At 60.7% G+C, this 21,587-nt stretch overlaps 2 protein-coding genes across 4 annotated transcripts in view; both read right to left on the bottom strand.

The window, feature by feature from the left end:
* CAMSAP1 (calmodulin regulated spectrin associated protein 1) overlaps positions 1-6,247 on the bottom strand; it is a 49,053-nt gene extending 42,806 nt beyond the window's left edge. Inside the window, exon 1 of one of the 2 annotated variants that reach the window (XM_054584166.1) lies at positions 6,012-6,247. In XM_054584166.1, the coding sequence (XP_054440141.1) occupies positions 6,012-6,126 (115 nt within the window). In that variant the 5' untranslated portion in view covers positions 6,127-6,247. The remainder of the gene's footprint in view (positions 1-6,011) is intronic. The other variant, XM_054584165.1, reaches the window with a different exon arrangement.
* A 6,048-nt stretch (positions 6,248-12,295) lies between these two features.
* The window catches only part of UBAC1 (UBA domain containing 1), a 42,062-nt gene continuing 32,770 nt past the window's right edge, over positions 12,296-21,587 (bottom strand). For both annotated transcript variants that reach the window (XM_054584164.1, XM_054584163.1), the window contains exons 7-11: positions 21,472-21,580; positions 20,589-20,808; positions 17,609-17,695; positions 16,769-16,907; positions 12,296-12,874 (exon numbers count right to left, since the gene is read on the bottom strand). In XM_054584164.1, coding sequence (XP_054440139.1) covers positions 12,759-12,874; positions 16,769-16,907; positions 17,609-17,695; positions 20,589-20,808; positions 21,472-21,580 — 671 coding nt within the window. In that variant the 3' untranslated portion in view covers positions 12,296-12,758. The remainder of the gene's footprint in view (positions 12,875-16,768; positions 16,908-17,608; positions 17,696-20,588; positions 20,809-21,471; positions 21,581-21,587) is intronic.

The raw sequence follows: 21,587 nt of genomic DNA, 5'->3' as shown, positions 1-21,587 counted from the left end.
GGTTCGCTCGGGCTCTTCCCTCCTCAGAATCCCCCAGTGGCTCCCCATTCATACAAAACAAAACCCCCAATTTAGCAAGCAGCCAGTCAAGGCATTCCAAGATCTGGCCCATGGCATCTTCTCCAACCTCCAGTCTCTGCCCAACTCTGCCACTTTCTGTTCCACCGCAACGAGACAGACCCCCGGCCCAACCTTAGCGTGAAGGTCCCGAACCTGCACCGCCGCACCCTGTCCTGGCTTCTGGGTGTTCCCGTCCCTCGCTGGGCTCTCACCCACCTCAGCCACGTGGGGCTTTCCAGACCCCCTGAAGGCGGCTTCTCTCCCTCCCTCACCCCGTTACCCATTCTGCCATGGCTCCTGCATCCCAGGTCTGGGTGCACAGCCATGCCCGGCACTAGGAGCCCTCAGAAGCGCGCTGAGGACCCCGCGGTTCCCAGCACCATGAGTGTGAAGCGACGAGGACAATGACAGAGGAACGCTAAAGTGAATAGTTTGCAGGAACAAGAAAACCAGGGTGCAGCGAGAGTGCAGGAAAGTGAGACACAGAACACAAACTCCAAGCGGAGGCTTCCGTGTGTGTAACGAAGCTGTGGGAAAGCGCTAGGGAATGAAGATCAGACACATTCCCGCAGGGGCAAAGCTGACTCTTCCGCTCGCCCTGACTGTCCCGCCCCCATCAATCAGCCCAGTCTCAGGGACTCAGCTGTCCTAGCATCTGCTGGCTCAACCCACCCTTCTCATTCCCACTGCAGACCAGCTAGGCAAGGCCCTGGCCCTTCAAGCCAAACGTTAGCTCTCCAGTGGATTCAGTGTAGTACCGCACCCCCAGTTCATATGCTAAATCCTGACCCCCAAGGTGAAGGGTGAGAAGGGGGGGGGGCCTTTGGGAGGTGATTAGGTCCTGAGAGTGGAGCCCCGTGAATGGGCTTAGTGTCCTTCTGATGAGGCTCCAGAGAGCCCCTGGCCCCTTCCCCCGCCCATCTGGACACAGCGAGGAGACGGCCCCTGTGAACCAGGAACCCGCCCACACCAGACACCAGGTCTGCGCACCAGGACCTGGGACTCGCAGCCTCCAGACGGAGGAGTCAGCGTCTGCTATTCCGAAGCCGCCCAGGGTCACAGCAGCCTGTACGGACACAGATGAGCCCCCAGACATTCCACCTGACCACAGCCTCTACCACGCCGAGCTGCTGGAAGAATCTCGCCCGGCTCTCTCTCTACACCACCCGCTACACGAAAGCCTTCCCAGGCTCACGTGGTGAGGGAAAGCCCCCGCCAGCTTGGAACACTGTAAACAATCTGGCCCGGGCTATTTTCCACACTAATCACCGACTATTCCGGTCCACACATCCTCCGCCCCGGGAAGGCCGATCGTCCCAGCGCCGCTAACGCTTGTGCTCGGCACCCGGCCTGACGCCCTGCCCTCTGCTCTTCGGGGGGGCACGCAAACCTGACCCGTCCCTCTAAGCCTACCCCTCACGAAGCTGCCCACGCACCCTCCCGCAGCAACCGCGGCCCCTGGAGGCCGGCAGCGCGGCCCCACTCGTCCGCCCGGCCCCCGAGGGACGTGAGGCCGCCCATCTCCAGTCCTCCCTCATCGCACTGTCCTTTGTGTATCTCGGGAGCTCGCAGGAATTTTAAGCAACTAAGGAGATGGCATCACGTAACCTCCCTTGTGTTTCCTACAGAGGACAACACAATTATGCCTGTGACAGCTATGTGATTATTACTGGTTGAATGGACGTGATATTGGCACCAGCGTGGCTACCTTCAGATTTGGTGGAAAATGACAGGAATCTGAGTTTTTCAATAGGTCACCTAGGAAGTAAAAAAGAACACTGGTACATAGGCCACGTGACAAGACCACAACAAAATCAACAGCAAGAGAAGCCTCTGAGCTATTAGGATAAAAGGTAATATAAAAACTATTAAGACCTTTTCAGAAAAACATGTGCACAAATTTCACATCCTAAAGCACAAGAGAGGCACTCAAATAGAAAGGATTGGGACAGTCTGAACTTTGAGAAATTTACGTCCTTTGCTTAGTGTTTAACCCGTGGCATCAGGAAAGGAGAGAGAACGTGTGCGCCCCGGTCCACCGCTACACATACACACCCACCCCGTCTGGCCGCCGGGTCAGAAAGAGTAACGTGCCCTATATCCCCAGTCCCAGGGCACCCCCCGCTCCTCTGCACATCAGACCGGTAGGCGAGCGCCGGCCACCCTGCAGATAAGGCCCAAGCAGGGCAGCCGCGACCCCTGCCTCAGGGCCCCCGCCCGTCCTCGGCGGCCCCGCAGAAGGAAAGTCATTCCGGGAGACCGGCCAGCGCCCCAACCCCCACAGGATCGAGTGCCACCGAGCCCCTGCGCCCAGGTTGCTCAGTAAGCACCCAAGTCCCTTGCTGAGAACAAAAGACTATTAAACAACACAATCCAAACTCAAGCCAAAAATCTAAGCTAACAGTGACGTATAAAATGGGACAACATGCTCTGAACGAGGCCCCTCCTGAGACCCCAGGTGGCCGTGCTCCCGTGAGCCCAGGGGCAGACACTCAGCCGGCCCCTTCCAGTTCTGGGGCCTGCACAGGGGTTCCGGGCCTGCGACTTATTTAAACCACATGCCACCGCAAAGCAAAGCAGTGACCTGGAGCTTGCAAGGAAGGGATTTTGCTCCTAATGTCAATTAAGCAAACAGACTCCTAGCTGCCTTGTGGTCTCTGTGAAGGAGCTGCACGCAGCTCTGCAGCTCGATCAGAGATCCCGACAACGGCGCAGAGGCCGGCCGTTGGCCCCGCGGGCTTCCCAGGCCGCCAGGGGGCGAGCACAGGAATGTGCTCGCAGCCACCTGGCTCGCAGTGGGCTCGGGGAGCCCCGAGGCCTCTCTGCCCGGGAGCTGCAGGTGAAGTGAGAGGCTGACCCTGGTGGCCCCTGAGGTCCTGCCCTGTTCGGGGCAGCCCGGCTCCATGGTGAGCGGTGGTGAGTCTCAGCTAGTCTCCAGGGCTCCTCGGGGCGAGCTTGCCACCGCTGCACACAAAGCAAATGCCTGCACATAGCTGAGCACCTTCCAGTGTTTTCCCTGGGTTGTTTTTTCAACACTGTCCTTGCGAGGTAACAAAAGCTATTACTCAAAACCCAAAACCGAGACCTAGATATTTTTAAGTTTACTAAGGCTGTGGACAGAAATCGAAAACCAGGAGCACAGTAGCCTGGTCCAGCGCTCTAGTCTATGAAACACACAGTACTTCAAGTCACTCCTTTCAACTTTTTTACCAACTTATTACAACTTCCACCCAACAGACATCACAAAATACTTCAGCTAAGCAGGTTCTACTCCTTCCCCCACACACTCTTAAATGTGTAAGTTCTGACATGTCCAATATACTGCACCTAAAAAGATAGAACACTGCCCATGAAACGAGAGTTACCCCCAGAAAAGGGGCCGATGCTAAGCACAGCAGCACAAGACAGCGCCGAGTCCCTGGCTGTGGCCCCAGGGCGAGGAGGGTGGGAGCAAACCCCGCAGAACCGCCAGCAACACGGGGCCTGGCCAACGGTGAGCTTTGGCCCGGGGACGTGAGGGTCCCCGAAAGGCAGGCGGAAGAAGGCGGCCCCAGAGCACCTGGCCCTGAGCAGCCACATGCCTCCCATTCCTGCACAACCGGAAAGACTGTTTGGTCGGTCTCACTGAGCTACTTGACAGTCGCCTAACAAGTAAAACACTGAAGTCATTTTCACCACCACACCCCCAAAACTGACCTGCGACTGCAGCATGCAGACTGAAAGGACTGTGTCTGCCTCGCTGGAAACTAAGCTGGAGAGGCACACGGAGACATCCAGGAAGAGAGCAAAGAATGGCCCCGGATCAGAAAAAAAGAGTTTGGGGGAAAAACCTCCTATCCTGCCGAAGTCCCTCCCCACCCTGTCTCCTGCAGGACCAGGCCCCACTCTGGGAAGTGGCAGATCTCCCACGCACGTCAACGTCACAGGTGGGGTCACTTCTGCTGAGGCGAGGCAAGTCGCCTTGGTCATCTGAATGGGGGTCTCCTAAATTTGTAAATTTAAAGAGAGATTCTCAACTAGAAAAAAATGTATATCTGCTCCCCTTCTAGAAGCAAAGTACAGAACGGAAAAACAGTGAACGGAGGCCAGGCCTGCGCAAATCAGGGGCGACGGACCCCGCAGCCGAGGGACCGGCACAGCGGCACCCTGCAACCCCGTCTTCCATCCTCAGCCTCCTTCAGCTCCTGCTCACGCGGTTCTATAAATACCTGCCTTTAATAACGTCAATGCTGAAAAGCCTATTTTAATATCAGCTTCTGAATTACTTATCAGCTGAGTCAACAGGTTTTGCAGAGCCATCAGCACTGAACTAAAACTAGGCAAGCCCAACATTAACATTCGGAAAAGTGCACGCGTACGTCCAGGTCACTGGCAGACCCCATGCTGGACGCCAAAGCCCAGTGACAGGGCAGAAACACAGGCACCGGGCTAAGGAAGCTGGGGCAGATTGGAGAGGGCCTCGTACCATTTGCACAAAGTTCACACCCCAAAGCACAAGAGAGTCATTCAAATTTAAAGGACTGGACAGTCTGAGCTTAAAGAGAAATCTACATTCTCTGGTTAGTGTTTAACCCATGGCATCAGGACAGGAGAGAGAAGGTGTGCACCTTGGTCCACCGTTACAAATACAAGTCAGAATGGGCAACGCATCTTCTATTCCCGGTCCCAGCGTGACCACAGAGCATCATCCCCGGAACCCAGCGCTCCCACAAGCAAAGTCTTCACCCACGGGAGGGGACCTGGCACAGGCGTCCAGCAGCCAGGCCCAGGAACACCCTGGGCGTGGAGCGCAGAATGGGCCCCGGCTGGAAGGGTGGTCCCCATGCAGTGCTGCACAGGGGCGGGAAGGCGGGGAGGTGAGTGAGCGTGGGGCTGGAAGGACGGACCAGCCCACGGGGCAGTGCGGAGACCTCTGAATGCTCGCTACGGAGGCGCATAACACGTCTCCCCACGCGACACTGGATGAATGATAAAGGCAGAGCGAGGCCAACACCAGACACAAGTGGCTGGGAGGAGAGGCTGCACATGCCCCTGCGGAGGTCAAGGTCACGGCTGGACGTCCGGGCCGCTGGGGTTACTCACAGCTGCTAGACGGCACACTTGTCGGCCCTTATTCTATAAAGTTTTATACTCTGCAAAGGTTAATGGAGTCCACTTTTTCCCTCAAGCCACGCAGGTGGCGGTTCACGGGGCTATAAACACCTGCAAACCGAAAGCGGTAGCCTCGGGGGGCCCTCGCATTTGTCACCAGGCCTCCAGTTGCAAGCCGACGCCGCGCGTCCCCAAGCCCGGGGCTGGCGGTCGCACAGGCCACCCAACCCGGCCAGGGTACGCAGGGAACCGCCTGCTCGGCAACTGTCCACCACTGGTCACCCCCGCGCTGCTGAAAGGGGCGCCGCGTCCCCTCCCTCGGCGGCAAGCAGGGCGTCTTCCCCCGGAGAAGGCCGTTTTAGAAAATGCTTCAAATTAAAAGGAAAAGCTGACGAGGGAGGAGCTCGATTCGTGTCCGCACAAAGCGCCTGAAAGGAAGGACCAAGGAAAGCCTGGGGCCCCGCAATCACGGGCATCGCCTGGCCTGCAAACCCTGAGCCGGGCGCAGCGGCGCCAACCACGGGGGAACTGGGGCCCGAGGAACGGCGCCCCCAGCCGGGTCCGAGCTCGCCCGGGCCGGACGGACCCAGGGCAGGTTCTGATGAAGTCCAACCCGGCCGCGGCCCCTTCTCGCTCGGGAGCCGCACGGCCCAGGTGGCGGCAGCGCCGGAAACCGCGGGGCGGCCGGCGTTTTCCGTCTGGACTCGCGCCCCGACCCGCACGACCCGGGAGCGGCAGGGAGGCCCGACGCCGCGACCCGCCGACCCCGCCACCGCGCAGCGACCCACCGAGCGCACCGCGCGCGACCAGCCCCGCACAAAGGCGGCCCCCGCCCGCCGCCCGCGCCGCGCCGCGCCCACCTCGGCCGTACGCCTTGGCGCAGAGCCACTGCAGGTTGGCGGCGATCTTGGCGCGCGCCGGGTCGTAGCGGTCCAGCGGCACGACGTCCGCGGCGCCGTCGGGCGCGGCCTCCATCCTCCGCCGGCCGTCCCCGGCCGCGCGGCCGCCGCGTTCGCCCTCCGCACGCTCCTGGCGCTGCGGCGGCGCCGGCAACAAAGGCGCCGCGCGGGCCGCGTGGGGCCGGGCCGGACTCACGGGCGCGACCGCCCCGCGTGGGGCCCGCAGGCCGGCCCGCCCGCCTCTCCTCAGAGCCGCCGCCGCCTCCGCCGCCGCGGGTGCTGCTGCTGCTGCATGCTGCGGGGCAGAGCCGGGGTCACCCGGGAACCGGCGAGGCGGCGGGCGAGGGGCGCGGGCCGGGCCGTGGGCCGGGTGAGGGGCGCGTGCGCGAAGTCGGGGGCGGCGGCGGCGGCGGCGCCTGCGGCGGCGGAGACCGCTGAAGAGACGGCCAACCGGCGGGAGCGCGCGCACCGCCCAGGTCCCGCGCAGGCGCAGTGGCCGCGGACAACCGCCCCGCCCCAGCCCGCGCTCGCCCCGCCCCCTTCCGCAGGCGCAGTGGGCACCGCCCGAAGCCCCGCCTCCGGCCCGCGCTCGCCCCGCCCGCTTCCGCAGGCGCAGTGGGCGCTACCCGAGACTCCGCCCCTTTCCGCGGGTGTCGGGCGCGGGGTCGCGCGGCGTCGGCGGCGCGGGCGGACAGGCCCGGGGGGTCTCGCAGCAGCCTTTTGTCTGGGCCGCACCTCCTCCTCCCCGGCACTGAGACCAGAGGCCCCAGCCCCTGACCGACGGAGCCGAGCCTGTCGCGGAGGCCCTTGTGCTCCTGGGGGACCACGCGGGCTCAGCACCAGCACAGGACGGCGGCAACCCTCCACCCCAGAGCTTCCCCGGGGTTTCCCCCTCCCGGACTGCGGTGCTGACAGCCTGGAGACTGCCCCTCCCACAGCGGGGCTAAGAGCCCGGGGACCCCGCCCCCGAGCAGCTTCCAGAATCCCTCTCTGCCCCCCCCCCACCCAGCCGCGCTGGCAGCCGGGGGAACACCCCTCCGAGCATCGCGTTCCCCTCCCCTACTGCGCTTAGAGCCTGGGGGATCCCCAGAGCCGACTTGGAGCTCGCTGTACCTGGGAGCGCTCCAAGTGGTCACTAACCAGGACCTCCAGGGCAAGACCAGGGAGGGTGAGCCAAGACAGAGTGCTCACCCTTTGGGCCTCACACGTACCCCCTGGAAGGGGCTGGCTTCTCCCTGCCAAAGTGGGCATCCGAGGGCCTGTGTTCAGCTAGTATTTGTAACACCGTTAAACCCAAGGATGTACGTGGTGCTTACCTGAGGACCTCACAGCGGAACAGAAAGGGCTCCTGGCTTCTGTGCCATCTACGAGGGTCCAGAAATCCTAGGCCTAGAGAAAAGCAGGAAGAAATTGTTTCCCCTGAATAACGTGTCCTGGGAGTGAAGGCCAGGCTGGCACCCAATCTCCAGGGGTTTTTAAGGTGCTACCAACCTCCCTTCACTGAGCTACCCTGGCCCAGAAAGAAGACCCAGGTTACAAGGTGATGTACACTCCGTGGGTCTCGCTCACAGCAGAGAGCAAAATGCAAACCCCCGGCCTCCTGCCCAGGTCCAAGCTGAGGCCCAGCGGGGAGATGACCAATGCTGGCTGCGCAGCGCAGGAGGCAGCAAGCCACCCTGTGGGAGAGGGACACAGGAGTGCTGGGACCTGCAGGGAGTGAGGGCCAGCAGGGCGTATCTGCAGGGCAGCCTTGTGGGCACTGGGTATGGCAGACACAGAACCCTGAGACAGGAGCGTCTGGTATGCAAGAAATGGGGAAGCCACTGAATTAGGAACCCAGGGTGGAGAGGCACTGGTAGGAAGTGGGGGTGGAGGGGGGCCCAGGCACAGGAGGAACTTTGACCTTTTCTGTGAGTAACAGGGGAAGCTGTAGCGGGACCGGGAGATAGGGGAGGAATCCATGGGAACTCTGCACTCAGTTTTTAAAACTACTCTAAAAAACATAACCTATTAAAAGAACAAAGCAAACCTGGGGCCCAGCTATGCCGCCACAGCTTCAAGACCAGCCTCTAGCCTGGCCAGCCTTCCGCAGCTATGTTGCTCGGGGAAGAGCCCTTGGGCTGGAGGAGCCCCAGGCTTGGCCCTGCTGAGCAAGCTTTACCCCCTGTCTGTATGGCTTCCCCAGGGACTCAGTCCTGTCCCCAGTTCTGCTGGCCCAGCCAGCCCATGTGGTTCCCTGGCCATGCTTCCATGTGCTCCTCCCTCCCTGACCAGTGACTGAGGTCCCTGTGGGTCCTGGTCCCGGGCTACACTGTCGGACCTTATGTCTAATGCTCGTGAGTAACCCGTGAGCGGGCGCGGTGGGATGGGGCATCCACCAGTTTCCCGGCACTGCAGAGTGAGCCCCAGACGCAGCAGGAGAACGGGGTGCAGATCTGGCCTGGGGAGGCCTGGCCAGCAAGGGCTCCATCCTCGAAGCTGCCGTGGACCTGTGAATCCCACAGCTAACCCAATTCTGGGAGAAACCTGCGGGCGTTTCCAGTGAAAAATACTGCTGAATCCATGCAGGGGGTTGACCATTCCCAACTCATACCTGGCCAACCACCAACCCTGACATTTGGCCCAAAACATTCCCAGGTGGGCCAGAAAGTGGAGGAGCTCAGCCTTTCAACCTCCCCTTCGTGACCACTGCCCCGGGGAGGAAAATTAATTAATTAAAATTTAATTTCCCTGTTGGGAGAGAAGTTAAACCTGAAGGGAGACTTTTTGGGTAGGTTGGGCTGCAAGGACTTCCAACCACTGTACTTCTTTGCATTTCTTTGGTCTCCCCTCTCCCAGGGAGAAGGGATGTTCACCGCCTGGGAAGCCGCCTAGGGACAATGTCAATCAATCCCTTGGAGAATGCAGGGTTTGAGGACACCTGGGGACTGCAAAGGCTTGGGCAGCCAAGGGCTTCTGTGCACCCCTGGAGTCCTCGCGGGCGGGCCTGCACGAGGGCTGCCCCATGCCCAGCGGGTGCCCAGCACCTCCTCACCCTTCCCGGGAGCGGGGGCCCCTTTCAGAGCCATCCCGGCTGGCACCCTGGTGGAGAGGGTGCCTTTTAAGCCTGCAAACTTCATTTTGTTCCATTTTAAAGGGGCAAATTACACACCTCTTCAGGATTTATAAATGAGTGGTTTTTCCTGTTTCTGGGTGCGTCATGGGAAGGGCCACTGGAGTCACCAGAGGCGGGCGGGCCACCCCTCCTACTCCTTTAATGGAAGGCGGGCGGGGAGGCTTCGAGGTCACTTACGTGTCAGAGTGAGGCACCTGGCAGGAGGAGTTGTGAACACGCCTCTCTGTTCCTGACGGCCTCACACCGGCCGGGGCTGCCTGGGCCTTGGAGACCACGGGAGGCAGGCAGGCAGAGGGCGGCGAGTCCCCAGGGATGCCGGTACTTGTTAAACCACAAACGTCCCCTCCATCAGGTGTCGGAGGTCCCTCCTGAGGCTGAAGGGCATGGCCCTAGGCCTCACCTGGCTTCTGACCTGTCCCGGTCCCGGCCTTCCTTCGCTCGTGGTGCGTTGCCCCCCGGTACGCGCGTGCCTGCGCCGGGCCTTGGGCCTGTGCCTGTGTCCCCCGGCTGCCTCCTTCCTGGGAATCCCCGGGGAACCAGGGCCCACCCGAAACTTCTTCAAAAGCCCCATCTCCAAGTGCAGTCACAGTCTGAGGTCTGGACTTTTGGACTGGAGCATCTTTTTGGAGGGATGCAATTCAACCCTGACGGTTGCCTACACTGTGTGAGCGCTCTCAGCACAGACGACACGGGGCACACACGGTCGCTGTCCAGGGCTCCGATCCCCAACCCACCCGTTCACAGCCGTTGTCCTGGGTGCCAGCTTCTGTGTCCGAACCTTAACTTTAAATCAGGCTTCGGGGAGCCAAGAGCATCACCAGATATGATGGCCTGGAGCCAGACCTCAGGACTGTCCCGCTTGTTGTCCCACCCACCCAGGACTCAGTGCCCACTGGAGGGAGCACCATACACGCCCCCCCCAAAGAGAGGGACCGTGCCTCCTCTCCGCCCGTCCCCAGTGCCCCAGCCTCCTGGATTAGCCCATCCCCCATTACTCAGGCCACCTCGGTCCCTGCTGCTCTCTGCTGTCCCCTTGTCCCCTCAGGCTCCTGGAGTGAGCCCAGGGCTTCCCTGTGGTCGTCCGTGAGCCTCTCTCTGAGAGGAGCACGGGCTCCTCCTGCCAGGCCTCCCGCCTGCCGTCCTCACGCTGTAGGCTTCCTGTCCTGTGCCGTCGCGTGGCCGGCAACGTCGCGTGGGCACTGGAGCGAGTGGACACTACTTTCTGCCAGAGCCCCACGCCAGCCCGGGGTGCCAGCCCTCGTGGTGGGACAGGGAGGGGTGGGTGGGGCGGCGTGTATGTCAGGTCCGTACCCCAAACCCAGTGCTGGGGTCTCCCAGCCCTGTTCTCAAGGCCAGCACTTTCTGGAACACTCAGCTCTAGCCAGATGAGCCCCAAGTATCTCACAGCCAGCTGCCCCGGAACACAAGGGACTTAGGGGCAGAGCTGCTCACTGTGTCCCCTTTTTTGGGACCTCCTGAGTTTTGGAGGCAGAATGCTCTTGAAAAGGATAAATTCTGCAGATGTGCCCAGGGGGCTGGGGACTGCAGCTTCGTTGACTGGGGCAGACGCTCCTAGTTCTTTGGAGCACATTGGACCTACAACAGCCCCTCAGTCCCCACAGGGACGGTGTGCAGGGAGGGCCGCTTGGGGGGGACATTCTGGCGGATGCCAGGCCCCAAACCCCGCATCACCTGCCGCCACTTCAAGAGGATGGCAGATGGCAACGTGGAGGTGACAGGGAGCAGTTCCAGGTCCCAGTGCCAGCTGGCGGCTCCCGAGCTCCTGCTCCAGGCACAGGAAGGGAAGCTGTGCAGCCGCAGCCTGGCGGCGGGGGCTCCCAGGGCCTCTGTGCGTCACGTCTGAAGGGGGCGCTGACCGCGAAGGCCAGAAACTTGCTTCCAGGTGCGTAAAGGTACAGAATTTCTTCAGGCAAAGCCAACAGCCCCGGCTGCTCAGAGGGTGTCGGGTCGTCGGAGACGCGCTGACCCACGCAGCCACGTGCCTGTCCCACGGCGGGGCCGGGCCAGCCCCGAGTCCGCGCCGGGCTTGCTTCTCCACAGAGGCGGAGCAGCTCGGAGCCCCTCGGCCCCGTGCCGGGGCTCTGCTCTCAGTGCAGGCGCAGCGCGGAGCCCCAGGCCCGCCAGGGGCTTTGCCTGGGCAGCGCCGCCTGGCAGGATGGTGCCCCGAGAGGACACACAAAGACACAGGCGGTGACCGCACGCAGAGCCCCTTACCCCACTGCGTCAGGGGCTGCTCTGTCTTCATGGGGCTGAGAAGACGTGAGTCACGGCCTTTAAAAGTTATTCTAGTATTTCCGTCCAGAAGTTCTGAATCTGAATCTCAAGAGCAGCAGGGAAACCTTGATCTGTGAAAAGCAGTGTTTTCTTCCCACACCCCCACCCTCCCTCAGCCGAGGTGCATGAGCATGGGGAGCCCTGAGGCCCCCCACCTGCGCACGGCAGCGGCCCAGCAATCCCGGGCACCGGCCAGGCAGGCGGGGCTGCTTCCAAAGTGAAGCTGAAAAAACACGTCTGGCAGCCCTACCTGGCGTGGCTCAGTGGGCTGAGCACTGGCCTGTGAACCGAAAGGGTGCCAGATCGATTCCCAGTCAGGGCACAGGCCTGGGTTGGGGGCCAGGTCCCCAGTAGGGGGCGCGCGAGAGACGACCACACATCGATGCTTTTCCCCTCACACATCGGTTTCTCTCCCTCTCTTCCTCCCTTCCTCTCTCTCTGAAAATAAAATCTTTAAAAAAAAAGACAAAAACATGACAAACAACCCCTTTAAGCAATAATAACCAGAGGTAGAAATAAAAGGGGGTATAATCAGTTAACTTGCTTTCTCGTTCTAAATTATGGGTGGTTTTTTTAAGCAACCAGAGGCGGGGCAGAGGCAGGGCGGGGCGCAGCATTCTGGCGGTGCTCTGCCACCAGAGACACAGGACGGTGCACGCGCTCCAGTGACTGCTGGTACCTTCCCACCACTGAGGACGCAAGGTTTTGCCCACCCAACGTGGGAGAGGCGGCGGCTAGCACGCCAGGCGAGGGAGGAGCACGCGCACTTGACCGAGGGTGCAAATAAACCACTTTGTCGGCCCTGGAATAATCACACTGCCAGAGGAGTTAGGAAAGGGGGATTTATTTATGGGAGAAAAGTCATCTGTGAACCCTCCACTCGGCCAAGTGCGCTTGACGTTAACACTGTGGACAGGAACTCGCCATCTTCCAACAGCAGGTGACTTTACGAGCAGCGCCTATGGTTCCGTTCAAGCAGCGTTTGAAGAGCCAGAGGGACCACTGGGTAGGGGGCAACCCTCCCCACAGAACCACCTGTTTGTAAACACTGTCACACGCTGGGCCGCGCCGGGCACACGCCGCACGGAAGTGTCTAAGCAGGAAGATGGAAGCAGGACGACCGGGGCCCAGCTCGGGGGCGGGTGCGGGCAGGACCCTTTGCAGCCCTGACCGGTCCCCTCCTCCGCCCAGCGCGTCCTCTCGTTGTCCCCACAACTGGATGGGAAGGAGGAGGGCCCAGAGAGCCGGACCCCCCCCCCCCGGCAGGCCAGCGGGGCAGCGGAGAGCGCAGGCGCGGCCTACGTGCGGTTCATGGTCTGGAAGATTCTGGAGATCTGCAGCATGACGGGCCCCGTCTCTGGGTCGTTCATCCACTGGGTGCTGTTCAGTGGGTTCTCAAGCATGTCTTCAAAAGCTGCGGGGAGAGCAGAGCCAGGCTTAACAAACACTGCACCCTCCACATGCACGCACGCACACAAAGCACAGGCGTGCACGCGCTCACAGCACACTCACGTCCATGTGTGCACACACAACACACACACACAGCACACCCACACGTGCACGGACACGCACCTGTGCAGAAACAACACGCACACACAGGCACACAGACATGTGCACTCACACGTGCTCTTGTGCCTGCACATATGCACACACCACACACGTGTGTGCACTCAGGCACACACCACACACGGGTGTACACTCATTGGCGCATGTGCACACCCATGTGCGCTGGAGGAACTCTCCACAGCCTCTTGGTAAAGAAGCAGGACCAGGCAGCCCAGTCACACCAAGATCCCTGCTAACCACAACACACAACGTCTGATCTGCTCATCACATCAGGAGCTCTGAAGTCAGAGAACAGTGACTTTGGCTCTTCGGGGAGCGGCGTGCCTGTGTGTGTCCCCTGGCACACGGACTCTGGAAAGCAATTTGGCACCAGCTATCAGGAATCATAAAAATAGTCAGGGCCGGTGACTCAGTAATTCCACTTCCAATCCTGCCCTAACAAAGTAATCCGATGCATAAAAACCCTACACATAAGCGTACTATTGCAAATGCGACACTTTCCAATTGAAAAACTCAAAACGTTAAATCTTAAGAACATGATTTTAAAATGAAAATTGTGATTTTTTGAGTTTTACAAAATTGTTTTCCCAGAAACCACAGGTGCATTCCCGCAAAAGCCCCACCAGCCTCCCCGAGCCTGTCGTTCAGCCCGCCCTCTGCCACCCAGAGCAGGCGGCCCTGGTCGCAGGCTCCGCAAAGAGCATGTCCACAAGGAGGCCCTGGCCACTGGGGGTCACCTGGGGCCTGAGAACCTTCACAGCCTGAGCACAATCGGCGGGGTCCTCCTGATCCCAAGCCTCTGAAAACCCGCTGAAAGTATCAGAAAGCAAGCCCAGAAAGACGGCTGGCACCCAGGAGAGCGAAACACGGAACAGGGCCACGCCGGGGACACCACAGGCCGAGAAGGGCCGCTCCAGAAACAGGGCGGGAACAAGCCCTGCCTCCCTGTAGCGAAGCAAAACAATCCCAGGAGGGAAAGCGCTGAAGAGAAGGATGAAAAAGGGGTCCAGCGCAAAAATCCGCACGGGCGGATATTTATCTGAGGAAGAACTTTCTTCTGCGCGTCTTACTTCATGGGTTTCAAAAAACTACCACACAAAAGGAAAGGGTAAATAAAAAGTTTGCAACAACCCACAAGGGATAGGTAGATATTCTTCATGCAAGAAGCGCTATTAACAAAGCTCTAACATTAGTACCACCACGGAAACACAGACGAGACACGCAGAGGCACGTGTGACAGAGAAGTGCAAGTGGCCAGCACAATTGTATCCAACTTGCTGCGACAAGGACAGCAGGACATGCTGTGTGTGCCAGGGGGACAGCGCGCTGCGGGGCGTCATCAGAGCTTAAAGTGCTCCACGCTGTGACCTGGTCACCTGACTTCCAGCCACTTACCCTGGGAAACACGCGCTCTCCCAGAGCAGGGACAAAAAGGCGTGTTGCGGCAGCAGGTCCAAGAGGAACAGAGTAAAAAATCACTTAAATGACAGAAATAGGGAAGCAGCATGTGGTAAACCATCGGTAGCGTATCTATTGAATAAAATACCTCCACCCAATAAAAACTCTCGTTTTCAAGGCGGTAACAAAAGGAGGAAGGCTCCCAACGGGACATGAGAACAGGAGGCGCACCGACATCAGCAGACCCGCCAGTGGGGGCGGAGGGGACATCTCCTTGCCTCTTTATTCTTTCCGGCATTTTCCAAATTTCCTATAAGGGTATTTCACTTCAACTAAAGTGATAATGGTGCCCTGGCTAGTGTGGTTCAGTGGCCTGAGTGTTGGCCTGCAAACCAGAGGGTCGCCGGTTCGATTCCTAGTCAGGGCACAGGCCTGGGTTGCGGGACAGGTCCCTTGTTGGGGGCGCGTGAGAGACAACCAATCAATGTGCCTCTCACACACTGACGTTTCTTTCCTTCTCTTTCTCCCTCCCTTCCCCCCTCTAAGAATAAATAAATAAAACCTTTCAAATAGGTAAAATGATAATGGTTATTTTAAAAAATGCCAGATGCGTCCGAATGCGAGCTGGAGGGCGCTGTGTGGCCACAGGGGCGCCACGTGGGGCCACCGCACAGGCAGGCCGTCCTCCCCGGGCGGTTCCGGGGCGCGGGCGGGGCGGCCGGACCTGCAGGCCGCGCTCCAGGAGGCGGCAGCCCGCACCCTGAAAGCCAACTGTGCTGCCACCGGTGGCCCTGGACCCCACCAGGCACACCCACAGGGGAGCCACCACAGACGGGGAAGGCAGGAGCATGGCCACGCATTCGGGAGCCAGGCCTCGGCATCCAGCTGGAGGGAAAGGGGAGCTTCCCTAACCTCACCACACAGACCTTCAGCAGCTAAAAGGCAGCCCACAGCTCATCGCAGTCTCAGGGCGAGGCGTTCCCAGGCCCCAGGCGGCGGGTCTCCAAACCCGGGGAGCCTGGGGGTGCTGTGGGCAGAAGGGGCCACAGGGCCGGCACAGAGCGCGGAAATGAACGGGGCACGTCCCCGAAGGGCAGGCTGCGCGCACACAGGGGGAAGCCGACCTTGCTGCACACACGCCTCTCCGAACCCGGGCCCGCAGGGTTCCGTGTGAACACTCACGTCACAAACGAGACACAAGCACAGCCAAGTGCGTCACACACAGGACTCCTGCTCACTGAAGGCGTGACGACGTCAGAGGCTGCACACGCACCCATGATGCAAAGAGCTGGGGGAGATCTGTGTCCAGCACACGGGGCGCACGCTGGGCGGAGAAGCAGAGCAACCTGCTAGAGAAAGCGGCCGAGACGGGCCGAGGGCCGGGAGGCTGGCCTCCCACAGGGCTTGGCCTTGCAGTCAGGGAGGTGGCGCAGCACCCACACCCCGGGGCCTGGCACGCAGCGGGCGCCCGCGCCTCTGCCCCGGGGCGCTGCGCTGGGGGGCGGCAGGGTCTCTGAGCACCGCACCCTCTCCCAGAACACATGCCCAAGCGCACCCACGCGGCCCCTGCAGCGTGGCCCAGGCACCTGCCTGAGAGACCCTCGTGTGTGCACCGGGACACGCGAGAATGACCAAAGCAGCACGTGTGCAAGGGAACAGGACGGAGCGGCCGCAGCGTGCTCACGCGGCAAGGACCTGCCGGCGCTCCAGGAGAGCAGTCACAGGAGCCCGCCCAGACATGGCCCTACCCACGCAGAGGCAGGAGTACACGTGTTGCCTGGGGGAGCGTACGGAGGCACAACACTCCCCCGGCAGCAAAGGAATGAGAAACATTCGGGATCTGGGTGCTCAGGAGGGAGGCGGGCCAGTCAGGGCGCCCGGCTGCACTACAGGGCCCTTGCCTTTCTAAATACTGTTTCAAAAAAAAAAAAACGAAAGAGTAAAAAAAGCTGAATGGTAGGTGCATGCTTATTAGTTTTACTATTGTTTTTTACAGTTACAAAAGTTGTATGCCTGTTACGTACTTTTGAATGTATCTTATATCTCATAGGCAAAAGAACGACAAGGAAGTCCCTCCGGGTCGGTAAGGGCACACCCTCTCCGTCGCCTGCCTCACCTGCCGCCTCTGGCTGTTCAGAGCGCGTGGGGCCGTGGACACACAGGAGCGCACGCAGCATGAGCGCAGCCTGATTGCCGACCCCCCCCGCAACAACAGGCAGGGGCCACACGGAGGCGCCAGTGCGCCCAGGGACAGCCCCCAGGCGTGAGACTGTGGTGTCTACAGCTCAGAACACCTGCGTGTCCCGCGCGGGCCCGCCAGGCAGCCTAACGGAGGCGCACGTACCTAGCAGTGTCTTTGGGTTGGTGAGGCCCAGCTGCACGACGGGGTTGTCCAGGATGGCTTGAAAGAGAGGGCTGTCGGGGTCGATGCCCGTGTCCAGCTCCTCGGGGGAGGGCTTGCGGTCCCCCAGCAGCCACTCACACTGCAAGGCAAGAGCGACAGGCGGCCATCAGTTCCTCTGGACCCTCGTGGGCATCAAACACGGTGTGGCTCTCACTGGGAGGGAGCTTAACACAAAGCAGAGCCGCCCAGACTCAGGGTCAGACAGGCCGCCAAGGAGGAAGGCGCCACCCGGTTTTCTTGGTGCTGCAGCCGCACAGCGTGGCTACAGCCTCCCACCGCGGAGCGGGGAGCCAGCAGGGCCCGCCCTGAGTGCAGGGGTCACTCAGGGAAGCACGGACCCGGGCTGTGCCCCAGCGGAGCAGCCCTGGGCGTGAGAGCTCCCGCGACAGCTCATCGGTGAGTCGGGACACAGCTGAAGCACAGCCACACTGTCTTAATCGTGTGACCGCTGGCTCTGGTGTCAGGAAGGGACGTCACCCACCCCCCACTGAGCACACTCCCCAGGCAGTGCCATCAGCAGCCAGTGTGTGTTCACAGGATAAGACTCGATCTCAGAATTCGTCTAACAAAGTAAATGAGTTAGACACTCAGAGGCCATGTTTTCAGAAAGAGCCCAGAGTTTTCTCTGTGTTTAAAAAAGTTCTTACAATTTGAACCATCTACCCATTGTTCCACTTCAAAAGCAAAACAGTGGCCCGACTGAGAGGCGCTTGCACACAGCACAGCCATCCCGCCGGTGAGGAGAGAGACACATCGCTCCCCAGCCTGGCTGGTACTCACGGCGGCGTTCTGCTGGTTGTTGTTCACTCTCAGGGCATCTATCACCTCCTTCTCGTCGAACCCCATTTCCATGAGGGAAATGACAGCCTAAAGGAGAAGCCACAGGCCCCTTAATGCCACGCACTGGGACACGGCAGCCGCCGAGTAGCTGGGGCCTCCGGGAGTCGGCCTGGTTCAGGAGCGCGGCTTGGCAGAGGGGGCTTTAAATCAGCGCCGCAGGGCAGGCTATTGCATGGCAGCCTCCTCAAAGGGCTCCTGAACCCCAGGGCGAGGAAATCCGGGGAGGGGAGGGGCTCCTGCCCTGGGCAAGCCCTCAGACCCACAGCTGAGTCCATGGGGCATCTGGACAGAACCGCCCTCACAACCCACACCCACTGAGCCCAAGGCCGCGCTGCCTGGCAGGGACGTTGTGAGAGGACGGTCACGCAAGCAAACCCAGCCTAGGTACAGGCAAAACGTCACTGCTGTGCGTGAAAAAACGGGATTTTCTTCACAATTTATCTTTTAAAAAAAGGAAACTATGATTAATTTTAAGTATGTCATCAAACAAAATTTAAACTTTCATATGCTAAACGCGTGTTACTTTTAGAGGGAACAATAGCCAAACAACTTCTCTTGGAGAGGAGAGGTACATATTTTCACTTTATTCTTGACTATTACCCTACAATCCTTAAGAGGCTCAACTTGGCCCTGGCCAGTGTGGCTCAGTCGGTTGGAACGACATCCAGTAAACCAAAAAGTCACAGGTTTGGTCCCAGGCGAGGGCCCCCATCGATATCTCTCTCCCTCCCTCCGCTCTCTCTAAAATCAGTGAGTATGTCCTCGGGGGAGGAGAAAAAAAAAAGAGGCTCAATTTTATTTAAAAAATAAAAGTCATGTTTTATCAAGTTTTGAAGGCTTTCTCTTAATTCTCTGAAGCTCAAACCACACGCTTCTGAAACCCCGAATGTCCTCTTCCTTTTCGACTTTCCACCATCATCCTCAGCCTAACACTGAGCTGCAGCGCCCACGCCCGCCCTGCGCGGGATGCGGCCTTCACCGCCAGCCGGCCTGGCCTGGGTGCCAGAGGTTCCAAAGAGAACCAGGAAAGAGCCTACGCAGCTCGCCTGCTCGGTGAGCTCGGGAGCCAGCACCCCCGCTTCCAGCCCCTTCGCTGGCTTTCCCCGCCCCTCCAGGCCCTGGGCTCGGCACTGAATGGCGGGAGAAGAGTCACACAAAACCGCCTGGAACCGACTACTGTCAGTAGAAAGCGTCCCCTCTGCACTGCTGCCTCGGCCCAGGAAGAGATGCCCCAAACTCCCAAGCAGTGACGCCCGTGGACACCGCCCCCTTCTCTCGGGGGCACCGGGACAGGGTTCGGGCACCGAGGGCCGCCAGAGCTCAGGCTGCACCAGCTGCACACTTGCTGCCCCGTCCGCAGCTGGGGCGGGGAGGGGCTCATGGCAAAGCCCTGCCTGCCTGCCCAGCAGTCCGGGAACTCAGGTGACGTGCACCCTGACCAGGCCGCCCAACCGGCACAGGTCAGAGGGCAGGAGAAGGGAGGGTGCACCAGCCTCAGCCCCAGGGCTCCTTCCTAACAGCTGTGCTAAAGGGAAACCCCTTCAGGTGCTCCCACCGCAGGCCCGCGGAGGGACGGCAGGGGGCAGGCGTGGACTCCGTGGGGAGCAGGCCAGGTGAGCAAGTGAGGCTGCCGGGAGGGCACCTGCGTGACAGGTCACGGCAGAGCAAAGCCCAAGCTGGCCAGCAGCAGGCCCAACAAGGACCACGCACGACCTCACGGGACCACCAGAGGGAGACAGGGACACCCCCAGAGAGTGGCTGCTCATCCCAAACAGGTTCCTGCACCAGACACAGCCCCAGGGATCTGGAGGTGCCCTTCCTTCCAGAGCAGACACACTGGACTACAGACAACACACACACTCCTACATGCACAGCTACACTCACAGGGAAGAAATCCCCACATGAAAAATGCAAAGAAGGAACAGCAAACTAGCTGGGTAAGAAGGCGCACGGAGGGGCGGGGGCACATTCTCAGGGCCTGGGGGTTGGGGACTGATGTCCGCACACACAGAGCAAGGACCTTGGGTCCTTGCAAGGTGGGAAGCTGGAACCGCAAACCAGGACCCCGAGAGGAGCCCGGGTCTGTGGAGAGAAGAGGCGCTGGACCCGGCACGTGCCTCTGCAGGGGCAGGGCGCCCAGAGCGGGGCTCCGACCACACCGTGGCCCAACAGCCCTGTGCCGATGACCTCCCCGGGGGAGGCCCCGGTTGCAGGTCCCACTCAACCCGCAGGAGCCAGCGGTGAGTCACCCAAGGAGGGTGCCAAACAAGGAGGCCACGTGGGATTCCCACAGAAACACAACCCACGGGTGAGCCGAGGTGGAGCCCGGCACCCGGCAGGGCCGGAACGCAAGGACCAAAGCTGATGCACCTACAGTACAAGAGGAACGGGCTTCGTGTGAGGACAGTGTCCAGAGCGCACAGGAGCCCCACAGAGGGGCAGAGTGGGGAGCGAGGACTGCAAAGCGTCAGAAACACGGCAACAAGAGCCGGCCGTGTGCAGGCAGGGGTGTCGGAGACTTCAGGTCCCTCTCCTCGCAGGCCCCATGGCTACCTCCCCACCCCCCACAAGGCAATCCCACACTGTGCGGGGCCCTGGCTTCTGGGTGGCGCCCCACAAACCCCCACAGCTCACAGGGGCTTGTGACACAACCAGAAGCGGCTGTGAGCTTTGCAGCAGGTGACAGACGTGTCGACTAACTGTTCAGAGGAATGTGCAGCTACCTGGACTTATGTGAAGAAGGCTTAACCCTGAGCCCTGGGAACCAGAGTCTGCCCCCACGCCGGCCTCCCCCAGCTCTCTGTTCCCCATGGCCGGCCGGCCGGCTCAGGCCACGGTCAGCGGCGTGGCTTGGGTAGCACAGCCTCAAGCGGAGGAACAGCAGGCCTACGTGGCAGGACCCAGGCCCACAGACACATACCCGACTGTCGGCCCGAAAGGCCCTTTTCCTTCGGATCTTCTTGAAGATTTCCGTGAGCTCATCTCTGGCCTCCTCGTCGCCTTCGCTGGTGCCGGCAGCAGCCTCGGCCGAAGCTTCGGCCCCCGCCTCGCCCGGAGAGGGCTGACCTGGGAGAGGTGTGTCGATGGCGGGGTCATCTGCGTGCTCAATCAGCCACTCCATGGCTTGGGGCACCGACATACTGGAAGATAGCGAGAGACCCTCCAGCACTGCCGGGCCTTACCCAGGGCCCTCCGTTCCCGTTACACCCTCAGGAGAAACCACTGCAATTTTAATGACTTCTCTAGCATGAGCTGCTGATCTCGCAACAAGAACCCTCACACAGGTACGTGTGACCCTCTGGCGCTTGCCCCAAACTGCCCCAAGGCTGTGGCCAGAACACTGAGACCCACTTCGTCAGCAAAGGGAACTCGACAGCTGGGGACACACGTGAGTTCAGAAGCAAAGCAGAACAGAGCGTGGCCTGCGGCCCGGTCTTCAGCTGGCAGGTTATCTCAGGTCTGAGTGCGGACACAGGGACAGGCGACTAAAGCTGTGCGCCTGCAGAGGGCCGCTGGAGACAGCACCGCACCACCTCTGCCGGGAACGGCTCCCACCGAGTCCCATTGTGCATGGCCCCAGGGAGGGCGGGAGCGAGCGCGGGAGAGCGCCGACTCCAGCGTCCAGGCCCTGAGCCGCCCAGCCCGGGTGCTGCCGGGACTTGCGCTGGAGGCCTCTTTAACGTAGCTCACATACTGGGAACGGCTCAGTTGGGGGGTGTGGGGCGGAGGGGTGTCACCTGCGGGGGGGACCCACGAGACCGAGCCCCTGCGCGGGCGCTGAGGGCAGGGCGGCCCCGACGTACTGGTTCAGCCGGAGCGCCTTCGCGGCCCTGCTCTCGGGGAAGCCCATCTCCGTGAGCTGCCGCAAGGCCGTCTCGTCCACTCGCTCATCCTCGTCCTCGTCCAGCATCGCTGTGGG

This window comes from Pteronotus mesoamericanus, unplaced genomic scaffold (assembly GCF_021234165.1).
Source record: "Pteronotus mesoamericanus isolate MK-2021 breed Mesoamerican mustached bat unplaced genomic scaffold, CSHL_Meso_final contig_78, whole genome shotgun sequence".
In the NCBI taxonomy this organism is placed as follows: Eukaryota; Metazoa; Chordata; class Mammalia; order Chiroptera; family Mormoopidae; genus Pteronotus; species Pteronotus mesoamericanus.
The sequence above is the reverse complement of the archived record's forward strand: the minus strand, read 5'-3'. Positions and strand labels throughout refer to the sequence as shown.